The following is a 21,809-nucleotide window of genomic DNA, read 5'->3' as shown; positions in this document are numbered from 1 at the left end:
CAGCTCAAATTAATTTTTCAAAATTCGGGCAAAGATGGCGAAGCAGTTGGCAAAGGCAATCGCAGAAGAACTCTGTGCTTACTCCAGCCTCATTAGGTCCTCCAAGAGCAAAGACATGGAGAACAAATGAGCAGATGTGTCTGAAGCACTTACATATAAATCTGCTCACAGCCGTAATCCACATGGTGGAAGTTTTAATGCAGATATTTTAGTTTTTGCCAGTAGTACACATTGCTTATGCCAGAATTGTTCCAGATTATTTCTTGAAGGGGGGACGACCTGACTCCGTCATGGATGGATCAGGCTGTTATGAAATCACCCAGTTCAGCCCTGTTTAGGGTCAGGATTCACTAGATTTCAAAGAAGAGCAACAAAGATGATCAGGGGGACTAGAGGCTAAAACATAGAAGGAACGGTTGCAGGAATTGGGTATGTCGAGTTTAATGAAGAGAAGGAGGAGGGGGGACATGACAAGCAGCCTTCCAGTATCTCAGGGGCTGCCCCAAAGAAGAGGATGGGGTCAAGCTGTTCTCCATGTTTTTGGACATAGTTCCCAGTGCCCCGATGACAATGGGTATCACTGTTACACGTTTCGTCCATAATCGCACAGTTTCGATGGCCAGGTTGTGGTATTTCGTAATCTTTTCCAGTTCTTTTTCTTCAAATCTGGCATCCCCTGGTACAGCGATATCAATCAGATTTATTATTATAAAGCTTTTATTCATAAAGCATGAAACTCAGTCAACTGAACACTCAAATAGACTGGCACTAATGGTTGACACGGGTTGCTGCCTGCATCCTAGGTATCAACCAGGTATCTCCTTAAAATGTAAGATGTTCCGAGTAGCGCAGTTTTTTGTAGCTTTGCTGGAGTTATTGCAGGAAGCGGCAATTTCTTGATGTATTTTGCAAAGTTTTGGGACATAGTTCCCAGTGCCCCGATGACAATGGGTATCACTGTTACACGTTTCATCCATAATCACGCAGTTTCGATGGCCAGGTCGCGGTATTTCATAATTTTTCCCAGTTCTTTTTCTTCAACTCTGGCATCTCCTGGTACAGCGATATCAATCAGCTGTACGCTTCGGTTCTCTACGACTGCGATATCTGCCGTGTTGTGTTCCAAATGGTGATCTGTCTGTATTCAGGAGTCCCACAAGATCTTCACCCTCTCATTCTCGACAACTTTTTCCACCCTATGTTCCCACGACTTTTTGGACACAGGCAAGTCGTATTTTTTACACAATGCCAGTGGATTAGTTTAGCAACTCGGTCATGTCTAGCTTTGTAATCAGTTTGCGCGATTTCGCTGCACTCACATATTAAACGTGAAACAGTTTCAACTTTGGCGTTGCATAGTCAGCAATTTGGATTGTCAGTAGATTTTTTTATCTTCGCTTTCATGGCATTAGTTTGTAGTGCTTGTTCTTGAGCAGCCAGTATTAAGCCTTCCATTTCTTTCTTGATGGTTCCCATCTTAAGCCATGCCCATGTCAAGTTGTTATCACATTTTCCTTCAATGTTTTTCAAATGCTGTCCATTTATTATTATTATTATTATTATTATTATTATTATTATTATTATTAATAATAATAATAATAATAATAATAATAATAATAATAATAATAATAATTGCACCGTCAGCCAGATGTTCGCATTGGATTTGGCATTTTTATCCACCAATCAAGTCCTTCCCAAGGACCTTAAATAGACAGGTGTGGTTGTTTGGTGGTGATAAAAATACTGCTCCAGGATGTAAGCTGTTCCAAGTAAAGACTTCTTTTGTCATTGACTGATGGTGGACTTGTCAATGCCAGTGGGGGTTCAAGTGGTGCTTTAGAGATGTTTTGGGATTACCCCCAAGGTCCTCATTATTTGCAATAATAATGAAATGAAATCAGTGGGGGGGAAAAATTTCTGAGCCTGCTTGCTGAATTTTTTTCCCCTCTTTTGTTTTGCTCCATCCTAGATAATTACTACGGTACGCCCAAGCCTCCGCCAGAGCCAGTCCCACTGCTATTAAATGTCACAGATCAGATCCTCCCAGGTGCCACACCCAGTTCGGAAGGCAAACGGAAAAGGAACAAGTCAGTGAGCAACATGGAAAAAATGGGCATTGAGCCTCCGGAGGAGGAAGAGGAAGAGAAAGCCATCATCAATGGCAATGGCATGGCAATCACACCAGGTGAGGCCTTTTTTTTTCTCCCGAGGTTTTTATGCACTTCCAGGCTGCATAAAACACAGGGATAGAATCAAGATCGCGTGAAGTGTTCGTGGCACTTTATAACCCCTCGATAAGGCCACACGTAGAATTTTGCATCCAGTTTTGGTCACTCGCCACTACATTAAAAAAAAAGGATGTTGAGACTGTAGAAAGAGGCCAGAGAAGAGCAACAAAGAGGACCAGGGGACTGGAGGCTAAAACATACCATGAATGGTTGTGGGAATTGGGTATATCTAGACTCATGAAAAGGGACACGGTGGCTCAGTGGTTTGGGACACTGAGCCTGTCGATCAGAAGGTCGGCAGTTTGGTAGGTCAAATCACGAGTGGCGCGTAGCAGAGTGAGCACTTGTTACTTGTCCCAGCTTCTGCCAACCTAGCAGTTCGAAAGCACGTAAAAATGCAAGTAGAAAAATAGGGACCACTCCGGTGGGAAGGTAACAGCGTTCCGTGCACCTTTGGCGTCCAGTCATGCCGGCCATATGACCACGGAGACGTCCTCGGACAAACGCTGGCTCTTCGGCTTTGAAACGGAGATGAGCACCAGCCCCTAGAGTCGGAAACGACTAGCACACATGTGCGGGATATCCTTTACCTTTACCTTTTAGTCTCATGAAAAGAAGGACTAGGTGGGGGTTACAGGATAGCAGTCTTCCAATACCATAGAGAAGAGGTTCCCCAACCTTTTGAGCACCAGGGACCGGTTCCGTGGAGAGAGGTTTTTCTCCGGACTGGAAGGGGCGTGGTTTCATGCCCTGCTTGCATCCCGATCCACGGATTGGAGGTTGGGGACCCCTGCCACAGAGAAGAGAGGGTTGACTTGTTCTCCAGAGCACCTGAGGGCATGACAAGAAGTAATGAGTGGGAGGTTATCAAGGAGAGATCCAAACTTGAATTAAGAAGACATTTCCTGAGAGTGAGAACAAATAATCAGTGGAACTGCTTGCCTTCAGAAGTTGTGGAGGCTCCATCACTGGAGGCATTTAAGAAGAGACCAGACAGCCATTTGTCCAGGATGGTGTAGGTCAGATCTCCTGCTTGAGCAGGGGGTTGGACTAGAAGACCTCCAAGTTCCCTTCCAACTCTGCTATTCTATTATTATGTTTTATGCTCAGCATTTACAAACACATAATCAGACAAAAAGCACCCCTCAGTGGGTTAGGACGCTGAGCTTGTCGATCGGAAGGTCGGCAGTTTGGCGGGTCGAATCCCGAGTGCCGTGTAGCAGAGTGAGCGCCTGTTACTCGTCCCAGCTTCTGCCAACCTAGCAGTTCGAAAGCACGTAAAAATGCAAGTAGAAAAATAGGGACCACTATGGTGGGAAGGTAACAGCGTTCCGTGCGCCTTTGGCATCTAGTCATGCCGGCCACATGACCACAGAGACATCCTCGGACAAGCGGCTTTGAAACGGAGATGAGCACCGGCCCCTAGAGTCGGAAACGACTAGCATGCACATGCGGGGGAACCTTTACCTTTACCTTTAAAGCTCACAGTCTCTGAAGACACTTATTTCCCCCACTTTCATCCAGGAGTGTTTAAGATTCCTTCCCTCCAGGTCAGGATTCTGAATTTTTGTCCAGGAATTTTGGTAACAGATAGCATTAACAACGAACCCTGAATAAAACAAGAGTAAATTTATGTTTCTGTGGGGTTTTTTTTCCCCTGAATTATAGGAAATCCATTAATTTGCTGCCTGAGAATATGGAAACCTTCTTTTAATTATTTATTTCTTACGGCTGTGTTAAATTTGCAGATGTGATCGGTGTCGAACGGGTGGGAACAAGGAGGTTTTCCTCATCTGTCTCCGAGCAACCTGCTACTTTTCTCTTTTATTCCGATTCCTCTTGCTGACATCTGCTAGGAACTTTTTGATTGGGTCCAGTTTCTCAGGACCTTCTATTAATCTCTCGATTACTGACATTGTTGGGCTGGCTTGTCGGACATAAACAGTAGTACGTCTTCTTTGTTCAGCTCAACCTGCAGATTCGGCCCTCCAGTGTCCCATAATCAACTCTAGCGAAGATAGAACTTCCAAAAGTAATATTAATATTTGCTGCTCGTGGAGAGGCCCTTGTTGCCATGACTTCTGGTTTGAGAGCTGTTGGACCTAGCATCACTTCCTCAGAGTCATTAGATGCTTAGTAATTAGGCCTCAATTGTTCTCACCCACTGGTCATGCCAAGGAATATTGGCCATAAATCGTGGCTGGATTCTTTATAACCTTGTCTCCCCCAGCCAAGGAATTCTAAGAGACAGAATAACAAGGTGGGAAGGGACCCTGGAGGTCTTCTAGTCCAACCCCCTGCTCAGGCAGGAAATTTTATTGATTTTCTAGTTTTACATTTAAATATTTAAAAAGCAACGTGGTGGCTGAGTTAATCGATAATTCAATAACATACAAATATCTTTAGTACAAGTTTCAGACTACTGCCTTAAATGTTTCCTCTCTTTTCCCCTTAGGTTTTACTGTCTCGTGTTTAAACTAATACAATTCTTATGCTATCAATTAAATAAAAATAACTTTCTTACATTTATTCAATAATTTTTAGTTTGTACATATCCTGGTTATTTTAACATTCAATCTTTATAGACTAGCAATGTCCTAATTAGTTTTTCCCAATTTTTAGTTTCCCATTAATATTTAAGTTTAACATTTAATACTTATAATTTCCAAGTTTTACATAACCACAGTTCCCTTTATCCCAATCCATCACAAAATCTTAACGTTCAGGATACGCGTCTTATCTATTTGAATATATTCTAATTTCTCACCATCTTACATCAACCAATTAATAATACAGTATAAACATGTATTTTTGCTTACCTTTTCTCGGTTTGCTATTCCACTGAACCTTTTACGAATCAGACCTAACTTCCAACACGTGTTCACAAAGCCCCTTCTGCCGCTTGACAGTTAAACGTTTGCTCTGGCGAATCTACAGCTAGTCCTCAGTTTACAACGGTTGATTTAGTAACCATCCAAAGTTTTCACGTCACTGGGGAAAAAAGGGACTTAGGACTGTCTTTCGCACTTACATAATTTACATAATAATAAAGTTGGAAGGGACCTTGGAGGTCATCTAGTCCAACCCCCTGCTCAGGCAGGAAACCCTATACCATTTCAGACAAATGGCTGTCCAGTCTCTTCTTTAAAACTTCCAGTGTTGGGGCATTCACCACTTCTGGAGGCAAGGAGTTCCACTGGTTAATTGTTTTCACTGTCAGGAAATTTCTCCTTAGTTCCAGGTTGCTTCTCTCCTTGATGAGTTTCCACCCATTGCATAATAATAATAATAATAATAATAATAATAATAATAATAATAATAATAATAATAATAAGAAGAAGAAGAAGAAGAAGAAGAAGAAGAAGAAGAAGAAGAAGAAGAAGAAGAAGAAGAAGAAGAAGAAGAAGAAGTAGTAGTTGGAAGGGACCTTGGAGGTCATATAGTCCAACCCCCTGCTCAGGCAGGAAACCTTATACCATTTCAGACAAGTGGCTGGCCAGTCTCTTCTTAAAAACCTCCAGTGTTGGAGCATTCACCACTTCTGGAGGCAGGTTGTTCCACTGATTAATTGTTCTCACTTGTCAGGAAGTTTCTCCTTAGTTCTAGGTTGCTTCTCTCCTTGACTAGTTTCCATCCGTTGCTTCTTGTCCCGCTTTCAGGTGCTTTGGAGAATAGCTTGACTCCCTCTTCTTTGTGGCAGCCCTTGAGATATTGGAACAACTGCTATCATGTCACCCCTCACCCTTCTCTTCATTAAACTACACATTACAACCGTAGCAGCCTCACCACGGTCATGTGATCAAAATTCAGACCCTTGGCAACTGACTCATATTTATGACGGTTGCAGTGTCCTGGGGTCACGTGATTCCCCCTTTCGGGAACCTTCTGATGAGCAAACTCAATGTGGAAGCCAAGATTGGCTTGACAACCGTGTTAACAATTCCAGTGACTGACTTCACAACTCTGGCGAGAAAAGTCGTAAAATGGGGCAAAAGTCACCTAGCAAATGTCTCACTTAGCAACAGAAATTTTGGGCATTAATGGTGGCAGTATGTCGAAGACTACATGCATGGAGCTAAAAAAAACACCAGCCAAGTCATTCATGGAAATTCTGCTTTAAAATAATTGGTTTGAAAGCAGGATTTCCACGAATGACTTGGTTGGTTGATTTTTAAAGAAATTGTATAACTACATATTCCGGTTCCAATGAAAGCCTCTTGTATTATTCATAACCAATGTTGCTGGATCCAGAACTGTGGTTAGGAAGATACCAAAGTCAGTTTTATAGTGATATATAGGTTAGAATATGAAAAATGACATGAGCATAGCTTATCTCTATGAAAGCGTAATGTCTTCCATTCTTCTTCCAGACTGCGTTTTTCTGCAGATTTTCCCAACTGCGCCCACCTAATTCCTAAACTGATAAATACTTCTCTATCTCGAAATATAGGAGCAGATTGTTAAAGGTTAATGTGAGCCACGAAACCTAAATACAACAAGAGTAGATTTATGTTTGTGTGAGGGTTTTTTCCCCCACCCGAATTATAGGAAATCCATTAAGTTGTTGCCTGAGAATATGGAAACGTGCTTTTAATTAGGTATTTCCTGGGAGCAGGTTAAATTTGCAAACACGATAGGTGATTCAAAGCCGGAAGCTGATGCGACAAGGAAAATTAAGATCGTTTACCCGTCTTCTGTGCTATTGGGACTGAAAAAAAAATTCAGGACGGTGTGACGCCTTTTCAAAATAGATTGGTTTATTTATTTTATTTATTTATTTGTTTAGGTTTATATACCGCCCTTTTCCCGAGGGACTCAGGGCGGTTTACAGGGCAGATTAAAACAGTTGTATATCTGAAGGAATATGAAGGAAAATAGTGGTTGCGAGAATAGCAGTTGTTTGGCTTACCTGCAATTGAGATGGGTGAGGGAAGAGATGGCATTGATCCCAGCTCTGAAAGATATTTTAATCAGAATAGAGCTGGAAGGCACCTTGGAGGTCATCTAGTCCAACCCCCTGCTCGGGCAGGAGACCCTATACCATTTCAGATAAATGGTTGTCCAATCTCTTCTTAAAAACCTCCAGTGATGGAGCACCCACAACGTCTGGAGGCAAGCTGGTTAATTGTTCTCATGGTTAGGAAATGTTTCCTTCATTCCAGGTTGCTTCTCTCCTTGATTAGTTTCCATCCGTTGCTTCTTGTCCTGCCTGCAGGTGCTTTGGAGAATAAGTTGAACTCCCTCTTCTTTGTGGCAGCCCCTCAAATACTGGAATACTGCTATCATGTGTCTCCCCCCCTGCTCCCCCCCAAGTCCTTCTTTTCTCCAGACTTGTTGTTGTTGTTAGCTGCGAAGTCGTGTCCGACCCATCACGACCCCATGGACAACGTTCCTCCAGGCTTTCCTGTCCTCTAACATCTTCTGGAGTCTCTTTAAGCTCACGCCTACTGCTTCAGTGACTCCATCCAGCCACCTCATTCTCTGTCATCCCCTTCTTCTTCTCTTGCCCTCAACCTTTCCCAGCATTAGGCTCTTCTCCAGTGAGTCCTTCCTTCTCATTAGGTGGCCAAAGTATTTGAGTTTTAGCTTCAGGATCTGGCTTTCTAAAGAGCAGTCAGGGTTGATCTCCTCTAGGACTGACCGGTTTGATCGCCTTGCAGTCCAAGGGACTCGCAGGAGTCTTCTCCAGCACCATAGTTCAAAGGCCTCAATTCTTTGGCGCTCAGCCTTTTTTATGGTCCAGCTTTCACTGCCATACATTGCAACTGGGAAGACCATAGCCTTGACTATATGCACTTTTGTTGACAGGGTGATGTCTCTGCTTTTTAGTGTGCTGTCTAGATTTGCCATGGCTTTCCTCCCCAGGAGCAAGCATCTTCTCCAGACTAGCCATACCCAGTTCCTTGCAACCATTCTTCGCACATTTTATTCTCCAGGCCCTTCGTCATCTTAGTTGTTCTTCCCTGCACTTTTTCCAAAGTCTCAACATCTTTTTTGTCACGTGATGATCAAAACTTCCAGGTGTGGCCTTAACTAAGATTTTTTTTTTTAAAGCAGTACTAAAATCACTTCACGTGATTTTGATTCTAGGCCTCAAGTTTATGCCACCCAGGATTGTAACCCATTTGAGCGATCCTTGCAAGTGTTTGGAATTCTTGTTGTGTTTTGGAGTTTTACACCCTTTATCCATTCATTGGCCAGTGCCTCCAAACATGGAATGGAAGCTATAGAAAGGAAGAGGGAAAGATAGAATTTGAGAAGTGTTCAGTGTGGTTGAGTACCTGTTTGGTAGACACCAAGTATTGTAAGCAGATGAACACCAGCAAAACCACAGACAGAATGGATGATCTAAGAAAGAATTTAGGACGAAGTTGTCTCATTTATTTCTTTATAACAAGTTATCCACAGCCCATTCTTACCCTGCGACGGTAGCCTTTACCCTCACTTTCTTACAAGAAATATTCTTTCAAACCAACAATGAGACAGAATGAAAAGGGGGGTGGGGAACAGTAATACCTCATAATCAGCCATGATACAGGATCCAATCTCGATCGGTCACCAGGACCAAAGGTTTTGTCTTCTGAGGTTTTGGACTTGTGCTGGAGCCCACCTTTAGGGAACTTCTCTAGCAAAGTGTGTCCTTTGGGCTATTCAATGTGTCATGTTTATGTGGTGCCTGGTTGTGTGTGGCTTTTTAGATTTTATTGAGGTGTTGATGGCTGGCTATTAAGTCCTGGCTGTTGTTTCCTTGTGCTGCCAAACCCTGACTTGAATGATAAGGAGCCTGTTTCCCAGGCTTCAATCATTTTCCCTGGTTATCTTTGTACCTGCTCTGCCAACAATCTTAATGTCACGAATTTGGCTGAAGCCATTTCTACTTCATTTTCGCTTAGTAGCTGCAAAACAAGGGCATACCTTTAATTTCACAGTTATTTGGTTGGGTTGATGTTAACTTGGTGTTATTCTAGTTCTCAATCACTCAACAAGAGACAGCCAACAAGCCAAAAAGGGAACAAAAATGCCAAACACCTCCCCACCAGCAATCGACAGTCTCATGAGCACGGATTAATACCAAGATTAACCTCAGACCAAGAACCAAAAAGTAACCAATAGCCCAAAATCAAGATACTGCCAAACATCCTAACAGTAAACAACCGAATCAAAGAACTTCCACTCCCACCAGCACTGACAGGGCAAGCCACTAGAATATAAATTGAGAGCAAACCCCACTCTATAGTAGCATTGATGATGCTACCTAGTTTAGGTAATGAAACGTCGGCAAGAAGACCACCAAGCTCAGAGAGCACCAAGGACCTCTCAGTTCAACTCTAAACTACAAATATTCTCCTTTAGCACCTTGTGAAGCAGGTGTTAAGCCCAGAGGAGTAAAAATACTATACCCGGTATTGGTAAAAGACTAGTAAATTAGTAAAAGACTCAAACTGGCCCTGTCTGATTCCCTGGAGTCTCAGACGAAGAGAAGGAAAAACGCAGGTAGAATTGCAAGTATGGTCTACCTCAGTAAATTGTAGTCTTCATGTAAAGTCAGTGTGATTTGGTCTATCTTGTAGAGCTAACAGGATTTGTTACTCCAGGGACTCCAGCAATACACAATCTTTTTTTTTCTTTTACCTTCTTCCATTGGCTGGAGGGAGTAAAGATGAAGCACAGAACATTCTTAATGCTCTGTGGTCATCAAGAATGAAGTTATTCACCCAACCACGTTGATAGTCCTTTGGACAGGTTGGAGAGCGGAAAGCGTGCCACGAGGGTTTCTCTGAACTTCTCTGAACTTCCGCATCAAAGTCATGTCTAAGCTTTTACCCTCCTCCTGTGATGCAGCCTAATGTCTGAAAGTAGGTCACCAAAAGCATGCAAGACTGGTTTCCATTGGTTACCGAAAGGAAAGACTTAATTTAGAAGTTCGTCTTCAGCAAATCTGGAAAGATTTGGCCTGTCTTAAACGTTGCGGCTCAGAATGTCTTGTGGTCGCGCTTTTAATATTTTTAAATGAGTCCTTTCCAGAGAAGAAAATTCTTTGCGCTAAATGTGATTTGTCTCTATACACAGTACATCGCTTCGGGTAGAAAAGAGTCACTTACCAAAGTAGTAGCACAAAATCCTTGCCGTTGGAGCCAAAATCAAGGGAACTCCCTCAGGTTTGTAGAAAAAAAATAATAATACAAAGAGATTAAACCACTGCAGGATCCCGAGAGGATTTTATTCAGATTAAAAAGTTTGTGATTCCCTGTAACATTATTATGATTATTGGAATAAAGCCACCTTTGGTACTTCAAAGAAAAATGACAGCCAACGGAGGAAAACTATGTAGTTAATTTTGTATATCTATAAAGAATGTCCCTATTGGGAGATTGGTCTGCTACCTTTGATCTACTGGGTCAAATTATATCAGTGTCTATCAAGGCATGTGATAGACAAAGTGGCAACTGAGAGTTAGTTTGGTGTAGTGGTGAAGGTCCTAGCCTAGAAACTAAGAGGTGATGAATTCTAGAACTCTTTTAAGCATGAAAACTGACTGGGTGACTTTGGGATCAACTCTCAACTCAGCCCATCCCACCTTACAGGGTTTTGTTGAGGGGAATATACGTTGAGGAGTATTAGGCGTGTTTGCCACTTGAAATAGAGATTGATATATAGTGTAGGACAGGGGTAGGCTACCTTGTCTCTTTTATGACTCGTGGACTTCAACTCCTCAGGAATTCTGGGAGTTGAAGTCACCAAGTCATAAAAGAGTCAAGGTTGCCTACCCCTGATGTAGGAGAAGAACAGACTGAGCTGGAAGGTGGCGCTAACATGTCATCAGTTTGGAATCACTGAGTTGCCACAAGAGACCCATGTCCAGCCCAACAAATGTTCCTGGTGATATCCTGTGAGTGATATAGTGAGAAAGGAGGGTGAAGGTTGGTTTCTGAACGTTTCGTTTCACCACTATTGCAAATAGTAAAGGATGAGGAGGAGGAGGAGGAGGATGAAATTATTCATTAGTAATGAAGATCACAAGGCATCAAGATCAAAAAATGATTGCACGGTGTAGTGTACATGATAATAATAGCATGTAGTTGTTGATTATTTATTTGATTCTGGTCCATGCTGAAGTTTATAACTAGAAAGGCCAAACTAGGCTGACCTCTTCAATGCAAAAATAATAGCCTATGAACAATGTAAGCTATTATTGTGGGGATATTGTGGGGTGGCCTAGTGGTTAAGATGCTGGGCTGTCAACTGAACGTTCAAGACCCAAGTACCCCATGATGGGGTGAGCCCCTGTTTCTTGCCCCAGCTGCTTCTCACCCAGCAGTGCAAAGCATGCAAATGCGAGAAGATAAATAGGTACCACTTCAGTGGGAAGGTAACAGTGTCCTGGGATCACAGAAAATGTCTTTGGACAACGCTGGGAGCCCTTGGCCAAGAAGCAGAGGTGAGCACTGCCCCCTAGAGTCAGGGATGACCAGACGGGGGAAACCTTTATCTTTACGTTTAAAAATGATGTCCGTGTTTTTGTCCATGCAGAGTCAAGTGAACATGAGGAGAAAAGCACGGGGGCCTCAGGAGAAACGTCATCTCAGCCTTATCCTGCTCCTGTTTATAGCCAGCCGGAAGAAGTGAAAGAAGAGATGGATGTAACCAAGCAGCCCAAACTTGAAGAAAACGATGAATTGGGGCCCTTGCCAGATAATTGGGAAATGGCTTACACAGAGAAAGGGGAAGTCTACTTTATTGAGTAAGTACTACCTATTGCAAAGGGAATAAGTCCCTCCCGGCTCTGAATTCAGTGGGATCCACTCCGACGAATGATGTAGTTCTACTGATAATAGACAGGATCTTGTGTGATGTGATTAGAGTTCCTTGGGACTATACAGTCTACTGATAATAGACAGGATCTTGTGTGATGTGATTAGAGTTCCTTGGGACTATACAGTTTATTTATTTAAATCAGGGTCTCCAAACTTGGCCACTTTTAAGACTCGTGGACTTCAACTCCCAGAATTCCCTAGCCAGCATGGCAGGCTGAGGAATTCTGGAAGTAGAAGTCCACGCATCTTAAAAGCTGCCAAGATTGGAGGCCCCTGATTTAAATGATCTAATCCTTGCCTGACATGACCTCCCATCACAAGGCTCACTCACCCCACGAAGCCTTTATAAGGAGAAGAACACTGACATTTCCCCCCCCCTAAATTCCATTGAAGCTGTCACCTAGCCTGTTAACGAAAAATTCAGAAACCAACCCACAAGCTCGGAGAATGAACCTTTATTTATTTATTTATTTATTTATTTATTTATTTATTTATTTATTTTATTGCATTTATATACCGCCCTTTCCCTGAGGACTCAGGGCGGTTTACAGGGAGTTAAAAATCAAGCATACAAAAGTTAAAAACCAATTTAAAAAATATTAAATCAACCCTGTATTATTAAAAACCCCAATTAAAATAATTTTCTCCTCAGCCTGGGCTTTCCCCCCATCATATATATACAGTAAAGATATATTTGTTTATGTTTATGTTTATATTTATTGGACTTATATACCGCCCTTCTCCCGTAGGACTCAGGGCAGTTCACAAGGAATTTAAAATAACAATACACATTACAAAAGTTAAGAACAATTAAAATAATTAAATTTAGTCCTTGAATAAAATAAAACCCCTATTCAACTCCAATTAAAACCCAATTAAATAAAATTACAATTAAAATTCTCAGTCCTGGCCGGAAAGCTCAAAGAGCCAGGTCTTCAGGTCCCGGCGGAATGAGCAAAGGTCAGGGGCAGTCCTGAGCTCTACGGGCAGCTGGTTCCAAAGGGCAGGCGCACCCACAGAGAAGGCCCTCCCCCTGGGTGTTACCCACCGGCAATCTTTTGCCGCCGGCACCCTGAGAAGGCCCTCCCTGTGGGAGCGCACAGGATGAAGGGAGCTTGATGCCGGCAGCAGGTGTTCCCTCAGATATCCCGGACCCTCGCCATTTAGGGCTTTATAGGTCATCACCAGCACCTTGAATCTCACCCGGAGGGCAACCGGAAGCCAATGCAGCTCGTGGAGCAGAGGTGTTACATGGGAGTATTGGGAAACCCCCATCACAACTCGCGCGGCTGCATTCTGCACAAGCTGAAGCCTCCGAGTGGTCCTCAAGGGCAGCCCCATGTAGAGAGGGTTGCAGTAGTCCAACCGGGAGGTCACGAGCGCATGAGTGACTGTGCATATATTTATATATATGCACAATTTTTTTGGGATTGCTAACAAAGAATATGGTTTTAATACATCTGCTTATAATCCTCATGGTGCCATTGTCCAAGTACATTACGTCATATGACATAGTAGTAGAGGTTACCTAGCAAATACTTTAAGGCAACATTTCCTTCTCTCTCCCCCCCCTTTTCTAATACACTTCATCAATTTCACGGCCTCCTATTCCCCCTTTCTATTTTAAACCCCTGGCTGTTCTCCAAGGATCGGCTGCAAGTGCATTAGACGGACCGAAATAAATGCATAATAGCACTCGGAAATTTTCCTGCAGATTTCCCAAGAGCTCATAAAGTGACGGTACCAAAATACATCGGGTCACTTTGACTCCACTTTGTCGAATGGAAAAAGGTCAGACTTTTCTGACCGTGACGACTTTTGTCAGACTTTCCTGAAACTGAGGCGTGGGTTTTGTTGGCTAACCAGCATAAAAGAATCATAAAAGAGCCAAGGTTGCCTACCCCTGACTCATTTTTTTTCTTTTCATTTCCTTCACTGGAAGGTGTGGTCCTCATCCTTCGAGCCCTACATGAAATGATGATTTGATTGTAGAATTTGCCTTGGGGCCCAGCGATGATGCTTCGCTATCTCAGTTCTTTGGAAGACATAATATATTATGATAAATAAATGATTGGACAATTATCGTTGTCTTTTCCCATGGAGTTTTAAAATTGGGAAACGCACTAGGCACGTTAAATAAATAACTCTAACCAGCTCTTGGGGTTTCGTAGAAGATACTATGAGATCAGTTTTTTTTGGTACTATTAGTTTACTTCTCTGAGTGCAGTAATAGCAGTGTATTTATTTTTTTGGTCCAAGCTAATTAGTGCATTTAGTATGGAGTTTTACTGAACGTTTCCCCAGCGATGAGACCAACTGGATTCTTGGCTGACCAAACGGTAACTAGCTAGGAAATAAAAAGTTAACGGCAGTGAAATAATCCCTCTCATTCTGTCTTCTCCTCTAGTCTCTTCCCGTTCATTCTCTCTGCCAATTTGCCTGGAGTGAATGCTTTAAATGGCTTGCGTTGAATGACTCGGGGAGCAGAAGGTGGCAATTAGAAAATAATTCTTGGTTTTCCTATTTTGGGAGATTGCCATAATTGAAGTTTGGGTCCTGGTAAAGATAGAAAGAGGGAGATAGAGAGACAGACATAAAGATAGGGATGGAGAGAGAGAGAGAGAGAGAGAGAGAGAGAGAGAGAGAGAGCAAAATAGAGAGAGAGCAAGATAGAGAGATAGACAGATGATAGATAGATAGATAGATAGATAGATAGATAGATAGATAGATGATAGATAGATAGATAGATAGATAGATATGATAGATATAGATGATAGATAGATATATATAGATGATAGATAGATAGATATAGATAGATATGATAGATATAGATGATAGATAGATATGATAGATAAATAGATAGATAGATAGATAGATAGAGATAGATAGATAGATAGATAGATAGATAGATAGATAGATAGATAGATAGATAGACACATACAGTATATATATGTTTGTCAAAAGTTGGAAACGACTAGCACGCGTGTGCGGGGGAACCTTTACCTGTACCTTTTATATATATATATATATATATATATATATATATATATATATATATATATATGTATATGTATATGTATATGTATATGTATATGTATATGTATATGTATATGTATATGTATATGTATATGTATATGTATATGTATATGTGTATGTGTATGTGTATGTGTATGTGTATATGTATATGTGTATGTGTATGTGTGTATGTATGTATGTATGTATGTATGTATGTATGTGTAGATCTTTGGTCATTCGGGTTTTTTCCCACGTAGAATTAAAGGTATAAGAGGAACGTTTCAATGAAATCTCATCCGTCATCCTCAGGCTGGTGGCTTCAGCTTCAGCCGCGAAAACCTCAGAAAACATACAGAGAGAGAGAGAGAGAGAGAGAGAGAGAGAGAGAGAGAGAGAGAGAGAGAGAGAGAGAGACATTGGTAGCGTAAGCTCCATTTTCTGTCATCAGATGACTCCCCAAAACATACCAAGATCATAAAGCAGATCATTTACTTTGTGATGGTTTTAAACCAGGGGTGTCAAACTCAATTTCATTGAGGGCCGCATCAGCATTGTGGTTGCCCTCAGGAGGCCGGGTGGGTGTGGCCAGGGTGGGCGTGGCCTACTGGGTGGGCATGACTAGAGTGCGTATGGCCTACTGGGTGGGCATGGCCAGCTCTAGATCGTTGGCATCAAGGGTGCCTATGGGGGCCTGGGCAGGAGTGGGACAGATCTGAGGGTCTCTGGCAGAAGGAGGGTCTCTGGGCCAGGGCCAAGGCAGTGGGGGCCATTCCCTCACTGTTCCCAGGATGGCTTCGCGGGCCACATGAAACCACTTCACAGGCCGAATCCGGCCCCCGGGCCTTGTGTTTGACATGTCTGTTTTAAACAGTAGATGCAGCTATATTTATTTCAGGTCTGCATATAGTTAAGTAAACAGAGTAATGATATTTCACAGGGGTGAAATATTTCTTCATGTGTTACTGAATTTCTACTGCCCAACTTTCCACACCACAGTAGAGGGATTCTGATAGGCCAACTGGAGACGATGTAAATTAGATTTACAACTAGTTAATGAGGACATTGTGATGGGACCTGCACAGAGGCAAAGCAGGTGCAAATTTTTCTAAAAGAACTTATATGCTGCAGAGGTTCAGGCTGAAAGCAGGAGGGTCTGCAGAAGAAGGACCCCCAAGGGGGCAACATGGCTGATGCAGAGCTATCAGAGTTAGTGCCCAGATAAGGCTAACAATATGACCTTTAATCAAGGTCTTATCCTTGTGCCTTTGATAGATTTCTTTTTTTTTAATATGGAGATATTTATCCCCCTGTTAGAACATTCCATTCTGTATATCTGGAATGGTTTCACAGGTTTATCCTCAAAAATTAAGAAAATTATGTAACTTTCCTCCACCGATTGGAATTCAGACATGTCTTAGGAAGCAGAATTCGTCTCCAGTCATGCTGATCAACTGAGATCCAGGCTACTTCAGTTTGATCATAATTAAAGCAAATGTCACTTTTGGGGGAAAGAGGATAGATTTATTCTAATCATGGCTAATCTAAAATTCAACCATGCACATTTTTTCCTATTCTCAGATTCAGCAATTTAGATTTTAGGTTGCACTGAAGGTGTTACCTAGTTGGGTAAAGCATCTTCAAGAAAACCATCAAGCTCAGAGAGCACCAAAAAAACCCCACAGTTCTCCTCCTCCTTCTCTTCCACTCCACAAACCCTACTCCCTTCTAGAACTAATGATGTTACCAGGTTCGGTAAAGAAATGTCTGCAAGAAGAGCACCAAGTTCAGAGAGCACCAAGGACCCTACAATCTTCTTCTTCTTCTTCTTCTTCTTCTTCTTCTTCTTCTTCTTCTTCTTCTTCTTCTTCTTCTTCTTCTTCTTCTTCTTCTTCTTCTTCTTCTTCTCTTCTCCTCCTCCTCCTCCTCCTCCTTCTTCTTCCTCCTCCTCCTCATTTTCATCCCTTCTAGAACTAATAATGTCATCTAGTTGGGTAATGAAACATCTTCAAGAAAACAACCAAGCTCAGAGAGCTCCAAGGACCCCACAATTTAGATTCTACAGTATTTCCATTTCTAGAGACTAGAAATTGGCAATCGACAAAAAGTCCAACCTATCAGTCTACTTCAAAGTCAAAATAGAAAGTCCAGTCCAGATTAAAACCTGTGACATCCTCTGTGTGATTAAAAATGTCACACTACTTCAGGCACAAAAAGCAATCAATAGTATCAACGTGCTTGGACTTTTGAGACGCTGTTTGATCTTTCATCACCCTTCATTAAAAGAAAAAGACTTGGATGAATGGTTAGGCTAGTCAACAAATGGCAGATAAATAAAAACTTTCATAATTCATTCCTAAGTGGCCAATCCAAAATGAGTAGCCTGTGATGTTGTGTTTAATAAATAAATTGTCCGTTACCTAAGAGTTTAGTGGTTGTATGAAGAGAGAGCAAGTAGATACACGTGACCCCAAAATCTGTCTTTTAAGATTGGGAACTAATAGACCACATCCATGGGTGGCTTTGTGCTAATGAAAAATGTCTTTCTTGCATACGTTTGAACACACAATTCTCAGTGTTTCTAACCTTTATAGTTTACTACACCATGTCCAATTTGAAGGACAACATTTGGGCAATCTCTAAGAGATAAGCCCTACTGCAGGGGTCTTCCAACTTGGCCACTTTAAGACTTGTGGACTTCAACTCCCAGAATTCCTCAGCCAGCGAGGCTGGCTGAGGAATTCTGGGAGTTGAAGTCCACAAGTCTTAAAGTGGCCAAGTTGGAAGACCCCTGTCCTACTGGATGGTCAATAATTTTATTTATTTATTTATTTTATTTTATTGGATTTGTATACCGCCCTTTCCCCTCTTCCTTATAAGAACTCAAGAACAATATCCCTCCCAAACCCAAGTTTTTAATGCCTGGGGGAGGGGGGGAACATCAGGAAATTGTAGTGTATGCAGCTAAAAGCATACACAGACTGTCAGCACAGCAGGAGGCGCGGGGCTGGACAGCTCCAGGCTATAACCGCATTTGGCGGGAAAGCCTGGTTGAAACGAGTTTGACAGCCCCGGGCTATAGCCAGTCCTGGCGGGAATCCAGCATTTAAATCTATTGGCCACCTGCACTGGTGGGAAGCCCAGGTTTGAATCCATTGGCTGGCATTCACCTGGGCAGGTATAAAGGTACGCCAGGTAACCCCTTTCCCCCAGCTCCGTTCCTGACTGAAATAAAGAATTCTGCATACCCAAGCTGAGCGTCCGTCATTGTGGAGACCGCGCAATTTAACAAAATGGGGGGGGGGGGAAACACATACCACCTTGCTTTGATAAGACCATACTTGCAATACTGTATCCAGTTTTGGTCACCAAAATATACATACAAAAAAATGCTGAGACTGTAGAAAGGTTGTAGAGAAGAACAACAAAAATGTTTAGAGGTCTGGAGGCTAAAACGTATGATGAAGGGCTGCAGGAACAGGGTATGTCTAGTAGTTTAACAAAGAGAAGGACCAGGGGTGACGTGATAGCAGTCTTCCAATATTTGAGGAGAAGGGATCAACCTATTTTCCAAACTTATCAAGGAGATGGGAAACCTATCAAGGAGATCGACTAAGAAGAGAAAATTCTTGATGTCAAGAGCAATCAACTAGTGGAACGGCTTGCCTCCAGAATTTGCAGATGTTCCATCACTGGAGGTTTTAAAGAAGAGACTGGACAGCTGTTTGTCTGAAATCACATAGGGTCTCCTGCTTGACGAGAAGACCTGCAAGGTCCCTTCCAATCTGTTATTCTGTTAAGGGCTTCCTTCAAGTCATCCTTCTCTAACAGACATCTGTCTCTCCATCTCATTTATAACTCTAAAAGTAGTTGTTCTTTCGTCTCTCTCTCTCTCTCTCTCTTTTCGCTGGCCTCATGTCTGTCGAGCACGAAGAAGGATGTGTGGTTTTTTAAAAAAAGTTTGATACCTAATTTTATTTATACGTTTGTTGTTGTTGTTGTTTGGTCCCTTTATCTGGCAAGCTGTCCTCTTTGTTGGCCATCTTACCCGAATCTAGAATTCGTTTCATCGGTTATTCAAGGGCAAGGTATTGGGAATTGCTCTTTTAGATTCCATCAAGTGGACTGCGTGATTCTTTTTGACATCCGCAAAATATACTTTTATCTACAGAGCCGGACAAAATACGGGAACAGATGAACGTTGCTTAAATGGAGGATCATTAATCATAGGCTTAGGAAAACAGGAGCCTGTAACAGTCTGCATCTCCCTCCATCCCTGTGTCTGTCCAGAAATTATATGTATGAGGTGGCTTTCTTTCTTTAGCATTAAAACCAAGCCCGTTGCCCAAAAGCTAGCGAATGAGCAGAGAGACGTCTCTTAACTGCACCCCTATTTTGTTAGAGAATGCTGTAAATTCCTTTTTTTGCCCTGGATGAGTTCTGCATGTACAATGAGGTTAGCTTGGCAACCGTTCCAGTGGTGTTTAATAAAAATAGCTGCTTTGAGGACCAGGCAGCCGTGGCTGCCAAAATTAGAGGCTGCCTTTCGACAATTACGCTTATACCTCCTCCAGGTCTACTCAGAAGCAGTAAGCGAACAGAGATATGGATTGCAAATTTGTGGCGCTGACCTCTCCCCCGTCCCCTTCCCTTTCCCACCCCCCACCCCCACCCTCTTTTCAACCGGTATCAGAAGGCATCAACATGATCCCATTTGCAATCTGCCTGATTGGAGCAATCTCTTTTCTTTTCAGCCATAACACAAAGACTACATCATGGCTGGATCCGCGCTTGGCGAAGAAGGCTAAGCCTCCGGAAGAATGCAGAGGAAATGGTAGGCTATTAACTTTTCATGGCTGCTGGGGAGAAAGGTCTGTATCTCTCTGAGAGGGAGAAGGAGCAAAGTTTTCCACGTCTCTCGAGTTGTTAGCAGGAGAAAATATTTAGAGAGAGGGGGGGGAAGAGAGCTCAACTGGAGCTGGGAGGCTGCAATTTTGCTCTGGTGTGAGCCTGTATTTTTTATTTTATTTCTAGTCCCGAGTTTGTCGTATTCCAGTCTAAGAATAACAACTAGTGTTGGGGTTTTGACTTGGAAGCTGTTTCTAATTCCCATCTTGGTCTGTAGACCCCCATTCTGATTCTAAGCTTCCGTCTCTGCCAGGCAGAGCATCTGGGCCAATGGTGCACAGCTGGAGCAGGGAATGCGATGATGGCGGGTGGGGGGATGTGTCAAGGGAAGCTCTCTGACAGCATAGTTAAGCAGCCAGTTTAAAATAAAACACGAAGAGGGAGGGCATAAAAGAGGGAAGGGGCAGTTATCTCCTCTTAAAGGGGCATAATGATCCTGTTAGAAGGGTGTATTATCCGCAAAGCTCATTTGGTTATTATCCTCTCGCTGAACGCATTATGGAAATCCTGCTGATTAGCCCATTGCAATAATGGAAATCGCACAGATGGGAGGGTGCATTATAAGCAGTCCTTCCCCCCCCCTCCAGATTGTTCCAATGCAGGAAAGACACACACAAAAAAGGGGCTGGTCCAGGCAATTTAACTGCTCCAGAGACATCCCCCCTGCTACAGTCATTTGCTTTTTACTGTGATTTTCTAAATTGAGTGCCATTTATTACTCAAAATACTAGTCGAGGCAACTTGTAGAATTCATAGTAAAGTGAAGATCAAGTGTCAAAACCAGCCATACTCTGATAATCAAGTAGTAGACTTTTCCCACAAGTCCTTATTCATTTGCCACGTAAATATCTCAGAGAGCAGCGGGTTGCAACCCCTTGGTGACACATAGTTAATTCTAATATTTTTCTATTCTACCTCCATCTTCTCCCAATATATTGGGATCCTATCTTCAATAGCTATCATTCAGAATACAGAAGAACAGGGGTGGAAGGAACCTTGGAGGTCTTCTAGTCCAACCCCCTGCTCAGGCAGGAGACCCCATATTATTCCAGACAAATGGTGGTCCAGTCTCTTCTTAAAAACCTTCTCTGATGTTTTCTGCCCTATGGTAGGTGTTTGAAAATATCACCTCCATCATTGATCTTATTTTACTGGAAGAATTTACACAGTCATTTTAGATGGAAAACCTAATCCATCACGAAGTGTCAAGTCAGGACTGAGGTTGCAAACCAAGGTAGAAAAATATAAATTCCCCTTCCGCCTTTCAAAACGCTGATGTTACACTCTTCCTCATTTATATCAAGTCTTCCTTCAAGTTTCTAACATCCAGCAGGACTTCCAAATCCTTTCTGGAAAAAATCCTGGTTATGATTTTGGAATTCCTTTTAACCAGCAAGTAATTTTAAACAAACAAACAATCTGTGCCCATTAAAGCTGGTGTGTATAATTTAATACTCTACGTTGCCGAGTGTTGTTATAACTACCAATATTTTACAAGCAAAGTTTCTTGCCTATAACACTTCACTTTTCTGGAGTTTAGCCACAAAACCGTGAACCAAAAGTAATTATGTTACCGCTGGTTCTATAGCGGATGTAGAATAAGAAATGCAATAAGAATATAGCATGCATCGGTGTGTTCACCATTTGATGGATGATTGTATACAAATTCTGTTTGTTTGTTTTTTTTTAAAAAAAAACCTCTTCCATTGAAATAATAACATAATCTACCATAGACTATACAGCAGATTATATAACAAAATAACAGAGTTGGAAGGGGACCTTGGAGGTCTTTTAGTTTAACCCCCTGGTGTAGAAGGAGACCCTATACCCATGGTGGCAAACCTAT

The 21,809-nt window shown here is 42.3% G+C and overlaps 1 protein-coding gene across 1 annotated transcript in view; it reads left to right on the top strand.

Annotated features, from left to right (window-relative positions):
* The window catches only part of MAGI2 (membrane associated guanylate kinase, WW and PDZ domain containing 2), a gene marked incomplete at its 5' end in the record, with an annotated part of 504,420 nt that overhangs the window by 335,590 nt on the left and 147,021 nt on the right, over positions 1-21,809 (top strand). Inside the window, 3 exons of the mRNA XM_083366234.1 lie at positions 1,970-2,185; positions 11,760-11,970; positions 19,810-19,889. Coding sequence (XP_083222360.1) covers positions 1,970-2,185; positions 11,760-11,970; positions 19,810-19,889 — 507 coding nt within the window. The remainder of the gene's footprint in view (positions 1-1,969; positions 2,186-11,759; positions 11,971-19,809; positions 19,890-21,809) is intronic.

The sequence above is a fragment of the Vipera ursinii genome (genome assembly GCF_947247035.1).
Source record: "Vipera ursinii genome assembly, chromosome: 6".
Taxonomy (NCBI): Eukaryota; Metazoa; Chordata; class Lepidosauria; order Squamata; family Viperidae; genus Vipera; species Vipera ursinii.
The sequence above is the reverse complement of the archived record's forward strand: the minus strand, read 5'-3'. Positions and strand labels throughout refer to the sequence as shown.